Source organism: Artemia sp. Qi Xiang Cuo, chromosome 10 (assembly GCF_049724085.1).
Source record: "Artemia sp. Qi Xiang Cuo chromosome 10, ASM4972408v1, whole genome shotgun sequence".
Classification (NCBI taxonomy): Eukaryota; Metazoa; Arthropoda; class Branchiopoda; order Anostraca; family Artemiidae; genus Artemia; species Artemia sp. Qi Xiang Cuo.
The window spans coordinates 47,131,462-47,143,877 of record NC_142803.1 but is presented as its reverse complement, the minus strand read 5'-3'; the positions used below and the strand labels follow the sequence as shown (position 1 = coordinate 47,143,877).

Below are 12,416 nucleotides of genomic sequence, written 5' to 3'. Positions count from 1 at the left end.
ATATATATATATATATATATGTATATATATATGATAATGGTAATAAGCTTACCTAAGCTATGGATGTCAGGTATTGTGTTATCTTGGAAGGATAATTTCGATAGGACCTGTGCCTGTCATCATCAGGTTCAAATTCAAGACTCTTGCCAGAATATAAAATCACTAAATAAAATAAAACTAAAGTCACTGAACAACACTAATAATAAGCCGATCCCGGAGTTAATGTTGTTATATGGTCCGGATTTTGGTAGAGGTGTTGATGGCGGCTATCCTAGTAGATCTCAAAAAAGCTGGGTCTATAGAAGTAGGGTGGAGTTTTTTGCAAGTTTTTAGCCTATGAGTAATGGGTTCACAAATTTCACTGATGCAGAACTATCCATTGTCTTTATTAATGGCTGGTTTGTTTTTAGCAATTTCCAGAGCTTCTCTGATTTTCTGCTTTAAGAGTTGTGGAACAATAGCAATAAGTTGAGCCTGGTCAAAATCAACAGAGTGAGAAGGGTTTTCAAAAATATGATGGGCCAGTGCAGAAAAATTATCTTCCTCCTTAAGCTTTGTCTTTTTAAGGCAGGCATCAATGGAATCCGTATGTTCTTTTAATCGGTGATGTAGAGATCTCATGGTACGACCTATATAGGTAGCACCACAACTGCAAGGAATCTCATATACTCCTGATGGATCTGAAGTGATCTTATCTTTGCCTTTGTTTAAGAAGAAGGAGAAGGTCATTCCAGAAGGAAAAACACCTTAATGCCAAGCTTAGTGAGTTTGGAGCTTAAAATGTCAGTAATGCCCTTAAAATAAGGTAATGACAAAAAGGGGTTATCTTCTTCAGTCTTAGGTGAGCTCTTGGTTTTTGTGCTAATCTTTCTCCTGGAGATAACCTTATCAATGACTTGTTGGGGGTGGCCATTGCCTATAAGAACATCTTTTATATGATCTAGTTCAGCCTTCAGCTCCAAATCAGAGGAATACACTATAAACGCTCTATCAACCAGCGAATAGACTACAGAATTTTTTAATTATTGGGTGGTTATATATATATATATATATATATATATATATATATATATATATACATGAATATTTTTTTTATCTTGGTTTATAAAATTAGCGTTAGGATTATCTTGGGCAACGCCAGATGCTGATGGTCGTTTTTTTTTGGGAGATGACCTAGGTTATACAAGTTTTACGTCGTTCACTGAGTTAAGGCTACCTACTGTGCACATCTCAGAGGCTTGCCAGCTATAATTTTAATTACGGGGTTTTAGGTTTGTTTTCGTGATTAAGTATCCTTTTGTATCCGAAGCTAACATGTGATTTCCCTATTGCTTCCTTTAAGCGCTACTTTAGCATTTCAATGGCTGGGATAAGGATTTACTAGACTCATGACAATTTAAAGCATATTAGATATAAAATATGACAAAATAAAGTAATTCTAAGCTAAATTAAAAAGAATCTAAGGATTAACCCCGTATATCATCCCTCCTGCGTTCATCATGGAAACACCAAGGTGCTACATAAAAACTAAACTCGGTTCTTTGTTACCCGGATTGAGCCTCTTTTGATCTAGGGTTTGGGCATGACCCCAATTTAACACCCAAAAAATATAAAGCTATCTAAAATGGAAGTGTATATTGATAATTTTGTTAAGAATAGATGAAGTATCTTAGACGGCATTGTAATACTTTCATGACACAAGTCAGTAATATATATATATATATATATATATATATATATATATATATATATATATATATATATATATATATATAAAAATATATATATATATATATATATATATATATAATATATATATATATATATATATATATATATATATATATATATATATATATATATATATATATATATATATATATATATATATATATATATATATATATATATATATATATATATATATATATATATAAAATAGAAAAATAGAGAACAAACATCCAACGATGTATTGCTCCTTCCCCCGTCCTTTCCCAAGAGCCAAAAATGTAAACTCATTAGACTTGGACATATATTTTTGCTAGAAACCTACAATGGCTGCTGCACCTTAGGTAGAGAGAGATGCTACCAAATTACTTCAAAATTTAACCAAGTATTTAAATATTAGCTCCCAATAGAGACAGAAGTTATCAAGCTGCTGTCCCAACCTGAAATGAATTGGGTCCTAAGATTAGTGAGCTGCTAACCTGAGTTTATATCCAAAGAAAGTACGATCCTAGTAATAAAGATCCGATTTGAGTTAGACCCAAGATTGAAGCTTAGAGATATCCCTTAGAAGAAAGGATCTTAAAAAATTAAGAAGTTTAAGATTGAATTATCACAAGCATTCCTGCTGCAGAATATGTATAATATCAATTCCCTGGATTACGCAATGCAAGTGGACTATGTTTTGATGTTTTATTTTCTGTATATGTCATGTTTATATTTTGAAGTCAGTTGCATATTTATATATGGTGGTAGACATCACTTGCCGCAATTTCGTTGTTTTAGTTTAAAATTGCTGTCAATTTAGCTTAAAATAAGAAGGAAAAGGAAATAAAACTTCAGACTAACTAATAATATTTACAGAAGACTTCAAAAACCTAGACTTACAAACAAATGCTTCTGACTCCAAATACAGACGACGGAGGAAGCGGGGACTTTCTCCTTTTCAGACACCTAATTTGTCAACTTGTGAGTTTCATTTGAGTTACGACATCGACAAAATATCTGGAATGCATTTTGGAATTGAAGACATTTCTCTGGATACAGAGAAAACTTGCAGAGAATTTATTGAGGTAAGATAATCTAAATGAATGATGTCAGGCTTAAACAGTTGTAAATAAAATATCTTGTTTGATTCTCCATTAAATGAGTTCCATAAATAGAATTTCTTACCAAAGCAGGCTTATTCCTGATAAAGCCAAGAAAATGGTTTCTAGTAAATACCTATATTAATCCTTCTTAATAGATGATTTATTTTGAGGAAGGGGCAAACAAGTTAAAAAAGAATAATCTCCGAAATATACGAGATTGTACAAAAATTTGTTCCTCCCCCCCGTTGAGCACTTTCCTGCTGTTCAGTGCCGAAGAATTATGATTCGCAATATTCCACACAGTCAAATATGAAAACTCAAATACTCCCAATTTACCCGTTCAAGACTTAATGATAATATTAGAAAATTTAGCTGAAGCATTAATTAAACCTTAGCTTAGCCAGTATGGTCTCAAATATAATTTACTACTACTACCACTAAAAACTCACCGCATCACCAAGCCGCCTGAGGCCAACACAGCTACACACGCTCCTCCTCCACCCCAATCTATTCGAAGCCTCCATTTTTACACCCGCCCACGAAGTTCCCATTTCCTTTAAATCGTTCTTTATGACGTCCTCCCATCCCAGACGAGGAAGACCTGCTTTCCGTTTAGCCCTAGACGGTTGGTCGAAAAGATGCAATCTATCATCCTTTATCCGCACAACGTGTCCTAGCCACCTCAACCTCTCCTTCATTATAGCCCAAGAGAGCGGCATTGAACCACATTTCTCGTATAGTCTATTGTTTGAAATACAGTCAGTCAGCCGGGTACCCAGAGCAATCCTTAAGCAATTTCTCTGGAAAACATCTAGCAAATCTTCATCCGCTTTTCGGAGCGTCCATGCTTCAGAGCGGTATTTGACCACTGTCATCACTGTAGCTTCTTATATTCTAATCTTGGTTTGCAGACTTATCTGCCTATTCTTACAAACTTTTTTCAACTGGGAAAAAACACACTGAGCCTTGGCTATTCTATTTTTAGCATCTTCACTGCTCCCCTCATTTTGGCTAATAATACTACCAAAATAAGTGAAGCTGCCCACCTGATCGATCTTTTCATTACCCAACGTCACCTTTTCATCTTCACTTATTCCTAGCCTTAATGACTTAATCTTCTTAACATTAATTTTCAAACTTATTCTAGCACCCTGAACTCGCAAAACCTCTAAAACCTCATTCATTTCGCTCTCACTTTCATCTAGGATGTTAGATGAAAATAATCTAAGATCAAAATAATCATATAAAGCGGGACACAACCCTGCTTAACTCCTGATTTAATACAAAACCAGCTGCTAACCTCATTTCCTACCTTAACCGCAGCAGTGTTTTATGAGAAATAGCAGGCTAATGTAATTAAAGAAAGTCCTAATCCTGTTTACTTGTGTCTACTTTGTTCTTAAAGTGGATATTTGATAAAATTTTGACCTTTCCAAAAAAAAGTATTGATAACTTTCTTTTGTGGAGCACATCCTAAAATAGTGAAACATAGCTATGTTATTGTGTATGATTCAATTTCCAAAATTAGTGAGTATTAGAGATTATGTAAGCAGGAACTGTGTTTTTGGGTGGGGGTGATTTAAAACACTAGAGAGGTTTGTGAATTAAATTATAATTACCATGAAGTTCTGAAAACAATAGAAATAACGGAGAGTTAAGGGGACTGATGTCCGGGATCTGGCCCTTCCCCATTACCTGGATAGTATTATTAGTAAAGATGATGGATGCAGTGAAGATAGAAAAATTAGAATAGCCAAGGTGTGGTGGTTTTTCTACACTTAAAAAGGTTTGGAAGAATAAAAAAATAAGTCTGCGAACTAGGATTAGAATGTGTGAAGCAACGGTAATGACATTGGCCAATTGTGATTCTGAGACGCAGGTAATCTGTTATTTGGAGATGGGGCACTGGAAGTACAGGTTGAAAACCGTAACCGGTATATGCAACCTCTTACTTAAATTTTTTCGTGATGGGCGCTGCAATTTACCCTTAAAGGCCTTTTTGGATCCTCTTGAGTGGAGCCAGCAGGGTTTTAGAGGTCTATGTAAAAAAATATCCATATTTGACAACAGGCCCAATGCAAGACTTGATGAATGGAATGACCGAGCTCAATGGTAATAGGTGCTCAGAATGGTGCTCAGAATATCACCCGTTCCTCAAGAGCAGAAGGATAGGGTCCTATCAAAGTGTGTCCTCCTTGATTGGTATAATGGAAAATATATTCACAGAACTACAGAAGACGTATTGCGTGAACTATTTCGTTCCTCAGCCTTAAAAATTAAGCCAAGATTTCTACATTAGTCTTGGACGCGTCGATATTGACCATCCAGGTATCGGAACACTTTGTTTTATGCAGAAGATTCGCTTGCATGTACCGTCAGCAAAGTAGTGGAGAGGGTTTGAAATATATTGTCCGCTGTGTCATTGGTTTGTATCAAGAAAAGTGGTGAGCACCGGGATGCTACCCTGAGTTCAAGTTCAAATTTTATTTTTAACAATCACAAATAAAAAAAAGGCTTTCGTACTGAAGAAAACCTATGAGGATTTGCAGTCGCTTTGAAGTCCATATAACTACTTACCTAATAAATCAAATAATTCGATAAATCTCAGAAAAACAAGTATACAACACAAACATTCCACAGGAAGTAAAACAATATTGAAAACCAAAACGCTTAAATTTTCCTTTGGATTTTCGGTACTTGTGCATTATATTCTATACACGGAAGAAGTCAAGTTTGGTAAATGCTAATGAAATAAAATGAATCAGGATGAATATGTAATAGTTTAGAAACAATTGTGGGTTATATATTCGCATATTAGGGGGTGGGGGTATAGCATAGCATGTATTAAATACGTAACCTAAGCTAGGTACCTTCCTCCCTAAACCCTCCCCTCCAAAAAATTCGTTTAAATATTGTAGACTCGATGAGAAACCTCGCTTTGCAGTCAATTTAGATAGCAAATACCCGTTTGTCGGGTCTCCTTGTCTGGTTTGCTTGTACAGTCTGTAGGGCTGTATAGCATATAATGCACCAGTACCGGATTTTCTTTGTTAAGATAAAGGATACAAACATTTACAAAGAACAAAGAAAAAAAAAACTAAACATGGAGTATTACTTTAAAGGATGTGAAAGCCCGAAAGACTCATAAAATGTAAAAGAGGGTGAAATTATATAACCAGCCATTTTCTGGTGGCAGATTTTCTAGATAGAGGTGCTGAACAGGTCACTGATCAGCTACGTGTGCAACATACAATCCCGTGGGGCACTTTTGCCCCACTAGCAGGCTACCGAAACCATGTATTGAGAATTCTCCATGAAAATAATAAAATTTCTCCCATGCCCATATAACGGAAGGAGATATGTCACGCTATTTTGAAATTTGGTTAGAAATTGAGAAAAATTTTTAACAATTTTTTTATCAACTACTCGCACTAGCAGACGGTTTTATTTTTCACAGAGGATATCTGAATGATAGACATACTTGCAACCATGGTTCGAAAAACTAGGGCACGTGAGGAATTCCATCTGTTTCAAAGTGAAATATGTGATTGAACTAATTCCTGCCAGTTTTGCATTCGAAAGAAGTTGTAGCTTTGGACGTGGACTGATCGAGCATTGACTTTATTCAATAGCGCTTTTCTTTAGATTTATATCAAACTTTTCAAAGACATCCAACAACCTGTATTTGCATATGGTTTGGGTATTGTGTCCCAGTTAACCAAAGTGTGAAGCAAGACCTTCAAATAGTCAATTGGTTTACCATTAAATTTCTATATACTATTTATATCTAGGATTACCCTAGAAGAATAGAACACTCCAACTTCCCAGTTTTCTCAACAGCAAGAAAATGATGTTCTTTTGTCGTTTATTTATTCATGCATAGTATCGAATTCCCTGACCTTAAAAAATAATAACACTATTAAAAGTTAAACACTCATTAAAGAGTTAAAAACAAATAAAAGAATAACACTTGTGTAAGATAAACACTAACAAACTTTGAGTGAAACCAAAACAACAGGAAAACAGACAGTAATAGAATAAAAGACAAAATGTAATAGCATATAAAAAGGCAGTTTAGAGAGCTTACTAATCGTTGCTAATCAATGGAATCAATAGAAGACTTGTTAAATGTTTTCCAGAAGAATTATCTACGGATAGCTTTAGGCACCCGTTTTGACCCGTTTGACCCGTTGTATGTCAAACGAAAAAGTTGTACGAAAAATGCAGTTTTATCCCACTTTCTGTGGTTGTAGTGAAAGAATGGCTAAGATGGCTAGGACACGTTTTACGGATGAAGGATGACAGATTAACAAAGATTATGCTTTTTGGTTATCCATCATGAGCCAATCGAAAAGCAGGTTGTCTCCGGTTGGAGTGGGAAGAGGCCATAAGGAAGGACTTTAATGAATAGAAACTTTATGGGAGGGGGTAAAGATTGAAGCTTTGAGTAGATTGGAATGGAGAAACGGCGGGCGCAGGTCGGTTGGCCTCAGGCAACAACCAAGCCTGCTGCAGTGAGTTTTAGTAGTAGTAGTAGTAGTCAATAAAACATGGTTCTTTATTTGTTTTCCTTATGTAATTTTGGTATCATCTTTCATACAGTATAGGCGCTTTATCTTTTGCTTAGTCTTCTAAATCTGTATTCCGTTTCTAGTATAATTGCAATGTTGTAGTGTTGGATGCATAAAATACGTTTGGAATGTACCATAAGAGTATTTTTCGAGTGAATTTCTGCTTTACAATTTTATGTACTATGCTTCTTGTTGCTAATTTTTTTTTATCATATTTTACCTTCTGTTGAATACAGTTTTTTCAGCCAAAAAAGACTAAAAAAAACAGTAAAATTAAGTTCTGACAGAGCGCTACAGAAAATTGCTTGTGAAAAAAATTGTTCGCGCGGCGAAATGAAAATTGCTTGGCAATTCGCACTAAAGGCGATTCTTTTATATAAGAATGAGCATTCTATGTCAATTATTTCAGCTTTGATTGATGTATCTGTGTTATATTATGAACGTTCTATTGACCAGATTTAAGCCTACAACATATATATGTTTAAACAGAGGGAACAGGGGATTGTCTGCAAATAGTTTGTGATATTATCCCCTTTATTTATTAAGAGCTAGGCAATTCTTTTCAAAGATTGAATAAATGCATTCAGATAAATACATTTAAAATGTATTTATACAATTAATACATTTTACATTTAGAATAAAAAATAAATAAATAAATACAATTTGCAATCTTTAGACGGGGAAGGAACAGAAACACAATTGTGCAAATTTTGCTAAATGATCTATTGCTTGTACGCCATGACCAATGGTACATTGCTATGGAACGCTATGACAATGGCAAATGGCTTGTGTGATGTGTGCATTTATGATTGTGATCAATAATTCTTTGAATTACCAGTTTAAGCCTATTTTCATTGTAAACACCTTATATGTTATACTTATTCAGTATTTTTATAGATATCCGGAACAAACCACAGCGAACACAAAATGGAGCGAAGGATTTGTGGGAAGTATTTAACGTCGTCCACAGTAAAAATGGATGCCTTTGAAGAAATTTTTAGAAGGAATCTATCAATTAAAATATCAATAAGTGTTTCAGATATCAAATCCATGTTCCGTTTTGTTGTTACAGGTTTTCATACTGGTAAGTCTTTTTGTCTCTCTCTCTCTCGCGCTCTCTCTCTCTCTCACACAGTGTGTCTCTTTCTCTCTTTCTCTCTCTCTCTTTCTCTCTCTCTCTCTCTCTTTCTCTGTCTTTCTTTCTCTCTCTCTCTCTATCTCTCTCTCTCTCTCTATCTCTCTCTCTCTCTCTCTCTCTCTCTCTCTCTCTCTCTCTCTCTCTCTCTCTCTCTCTCTCTCTCTCTCTCTCTCTCTCTCTCTCTCTCTCTCTCTCTCTCTCTCTCTCTCTCTCTCTCTAAAAAGAAAAAGCATTAATTATTCAGCTTACTTTAACGTCATTGAGGATGGCAAATTTATTTTTCCAGAATGTGCAGAGCTTACTCAGATTATAGCGCTTAATCAGAAAATAAGATTGTTATCAGATCTAACGCTTTAGCATTGCCTGTAGTGAATAGTTGTGTGTCTTCTATCTGTTAAATAAATAAAAGAAGTCAACTGAAAGTAAGGAGCAACATTAAACATTGCGTATATGAGGCGGGTGGTCCCCTCCTCAATATCCTCGTCGCTCTTTACGCATGGGGGTTGTCAGCCCTACTCATATAAATTTAGACTCGTTTTGAGTTTCAATCGGTTATTTATTGTAATATCTGTTCGTTTTGAGTTTAATTTATTTATTTTTGATGATTTGTTGTAGTTTTGTGCTTAGAAGGTTATTTGATTTTATATCCGCTGATTTTTGGCTTAGTGAAGCCCTTTAAAATCCTTTGAAAAACTCGTTTTGTGGAAATTTGTTTTAAATTAATTTCTGTTCTTTTTTATTGATATATTCTTTTTCATGGGAAAAAATAAAATTTTATATCTTTTCGTTTCTTTTTTCTACAAGAATTCAAAGTTTGGCTTACTATTTGTATGTTAGAGAAACTTTTTCAACAATTTTTAATCCTGGCACAAATAATATTGTTTAATTTAAATTTAAGCCTCCTCAAGTTGACCTCTAAAATAAAACTTAATACCATTCCCAAAATTTTTATCTATGCTCTTTAAAAACTTGGATGCATTTACAATCGTTTTAAACTTTTATTAAACTTAAACTTTAAGTCTCTTTTTACTTTTAAAAAAGGGCACTAGAACTTTTAGTCTTGAATTGAATAGCTCCTTTAAAAGTTTCAATGATATTTCTAGCTATTATATGGCGGCACAACCTATGATATTACTTATATACCCTTTTGAAAACCTGCATGCATATAGTTTTTTTTTTTTTTTGGTTTAATTGGAACGTCCTCTAAACGATTCCTAAAAGTTTATCCTTAATACCCTTAGCGTCAATAGTTACAGTAACTGTAGCGGTAGCATTAATAGTATACACATAGTGCCTTCTGGCTAGTCCAAAATCCGCCACAATGTACTCTTAAAGGTCTAAATTAATAATGTAAGTTGTTCTTGAGATACTGCTCATTCATTTTTTAGAAAATCCACATGCTCATGGTTTGTTTTAATTTAGTTTAACATCTGCCTAAATATTCCTTGAAAGCTTCACTTTAATACTCTTAGCTTCCGTAGTAGCAATAATTGTAGTAGTATTTGTAGCAGTATGCACATATCACCTGTGTGTTTCTTCAACAGCCCCTTGAACCCACGCTGAAGCCTTAACCCCATCTAATAAACCCCATCTTAATACCATCTATTGTTCCTGGAATATTCCTGATATTTCCTCTTGAGAACCTGTGTGGGTATAATTTGTTTTGATTTAGTTCCATACAGTTTCAATATATCCTAGATTTTTTGCCTCAATACCCTTAGTTTTAATAGCAGCAGTAGTAGTAGCAGCCTTAGCCTTAGTGGCAGTAGTAGTAGTAGAAGTAGTTATAATAGTAGCAGTAGTGGTCTGAGTAGAAGCAGTAGCATTAGGTTGCAAATATTTTCTTTTTGGTTAGTTCAATATCCCTTACTACAGTTAGTTTCAATTTCACATACCAAACTATTCCTAAGATATTGCTGTTATGCCCTTTCGACAACCTGCATACACACAGCGTGCTTTGATTCAGTTCACTTTACCCCCTCTAAGCTCGTTGAAAATTTTACCTTCGTACCCTTAAAAATAGTTTTAATAATAGTCAGAGTAGTAGTATTGGTATTACTTGTAGTAGTAGTAATAGTAATAGTGGTAGTAGTACTAGCAGCAGTAGTATTACCGTATTGCCTTTTGGTCAGTAGAACATCCCTCTCATCAAGTCCTGGATTATTTTAAGTACAATTAGCCATTTCTATGACATTGCTGATATGTCCTTTTGATAAATTGTATGTTCATATACTTCTTGAAATTTTCATTTCAATGCTCTTAACCTTACACGTAGTTGCAATAAAAGTAGTAGTGGAAGCAGTAGCTGCAGTAGTAGTAGTAAATGACACAGTAATAGTAGTATTAGTAGTAGCGTGCACATACTGCCTTTTGGTCAGATGATATTCCCTTTTAAGCATTCTCTGAAAGTTCCAACTTAATGCACAAACCAGTTCTTAAGATACGCTCTTTTTGACAATCAACATGCGCATAGCGTCTTTTGATTCAATTCAAATTTCCCCTCAATATTTTAAACGGAATAGTGTGGTAGTAGTAATAGTGGTGGTAGTTGTAGTAGTAGTGGTAGAATGCAAATATTGCCTATTGGTCATCTCGCTTATCATTTCCTAAAAGTTTCAGATTAATATATTGGTCACTCCTAAGTTACGCCCTTTTGACAACCCATATACACATAGCATGTTATGATTTAGTAAAACACTCCCCTCAACATTCCATGAAAGATTTATCTCAATGCCCTTCGTATTTTGGGTTCCTCCCAAAAATATGCCTAGAAAGGGGCAAATAAAAATTCTGATTTGCTCAAAACCTATACCCTTAAAGCCTTAGACGAAGAGGATTTCATTGAACAAGGAAAAAGAGAAAAATGTAACGTTTTTTCTTCTAGCACGTTGAAATTTGTACCCGTATTTTTCTGAGCCAAGGAATCCCTCATGCACAAAAAATTCCGCTGGGAGCACAGGCCTCTAAAAATTAAGGACAGAAAACATTTTGTTTTTGGCTTTAAACATATGTTTGAAAGTGTTTGGGACCTCAGTTCAGACAAAAAGGAAAAAGATTGTTCAGCTGAAAATGGAGCCCTGAAGAGAATCAACAAGCTTTTCTTACCAACTGCTTGAAATATAAAGCCGCGATTCTCTGGCTAAATGGACCCTAAAGTACAAACAAAATGCCTAGATTTTTTTTTTGGGGGGGGGGGGCATTCGCTGTCTAAAAATGGGTAAAAAGATTTTTTTAATTGGCTCAAAACTTGTTTCCTAAAATCTTAAAGCCAATGAAAACTCAACTTAAAAAAAAGAGAGAAAAATATTTGGCTTAGCTGAAAATTGGGCACAAGCAAAGGCTTTAAGATTAACTCTTTTTCTTGATAAGATAAAAGCTTAAAACTGTCAGTCCCTGGTCCTAAGGGTCTTTGATATATAATAAATAGAATTTTTGTTCGGAGTCTTGGGCCGCCCAAAAATGGAGTCCTTTTGGGTTTGGGAGGGGGGCAACGTTTTTCGCTTTTCTTGTGAATTGGGCTCCGCTTGGCCTTAGAACTTAAGAATATTTGTTGAGGAAATCAGGAAAGAAAGAAGCTCCAATAAAAGAAAAGGGATTTTTTAAAGCCAAATGAAAAAAATGCCGCTTTTTGCGGCCCTAATGTTTGGAGGCCTATGGCCTTAAATAATAAAAAAAAACTATATATTAGATACCTTTGGCCCAGGGAGTTAAAGATTAAGTTTCAAGCCACCCAGGAAAAAATTTTTTACCCCGTCTTGGGCCACATTTTTGGGTGGCCACATGATTTTGGTCCACTTCTAGGCCCGTAAGAATTTCTTCCTTCAAACCCAAATTTTTAACCCCCGTGGTCAAGGCAACAACCCTCGATAGTTTCAAGGCAATTGAAAAGAG

At 34.9% G+C, this 12,416-nt stretch overlaps 2 protein-coding genes across 5 annotated transcripts in view; both read left to right on the top strand.

Moving 5' to 3' along the window:
* The window catches only part of Vps8 (vacuolar protein sorting 8), a 286,757-nt gene that overhangs the window by 158,947 nt on the left and 115,394 nt on the right, over positions 1-12,416 (top strand). The window lies entirely within an intron of this gene.
* Positions 1-12,416, top strand: part of LOC148947831 (uncharacterized) — a 33,708-nt gene that overhangs the window by 16,363 nt on the left and 4,929 nt on the right. The window contains exons 2-3 of the mRNA XM_089095750.1: positions 2,590-2,798; positions 8,285-8,483. Of these exons, the coding sequence (XP_088951876.1) occupies positions 2,590-2,798; positions 8,285-8,483 (408 nt within the window). The remainder of the gene's footprint in view (positions 1-2,589; positions 2,799-8,284; positions 8,484-12,416) is intronic.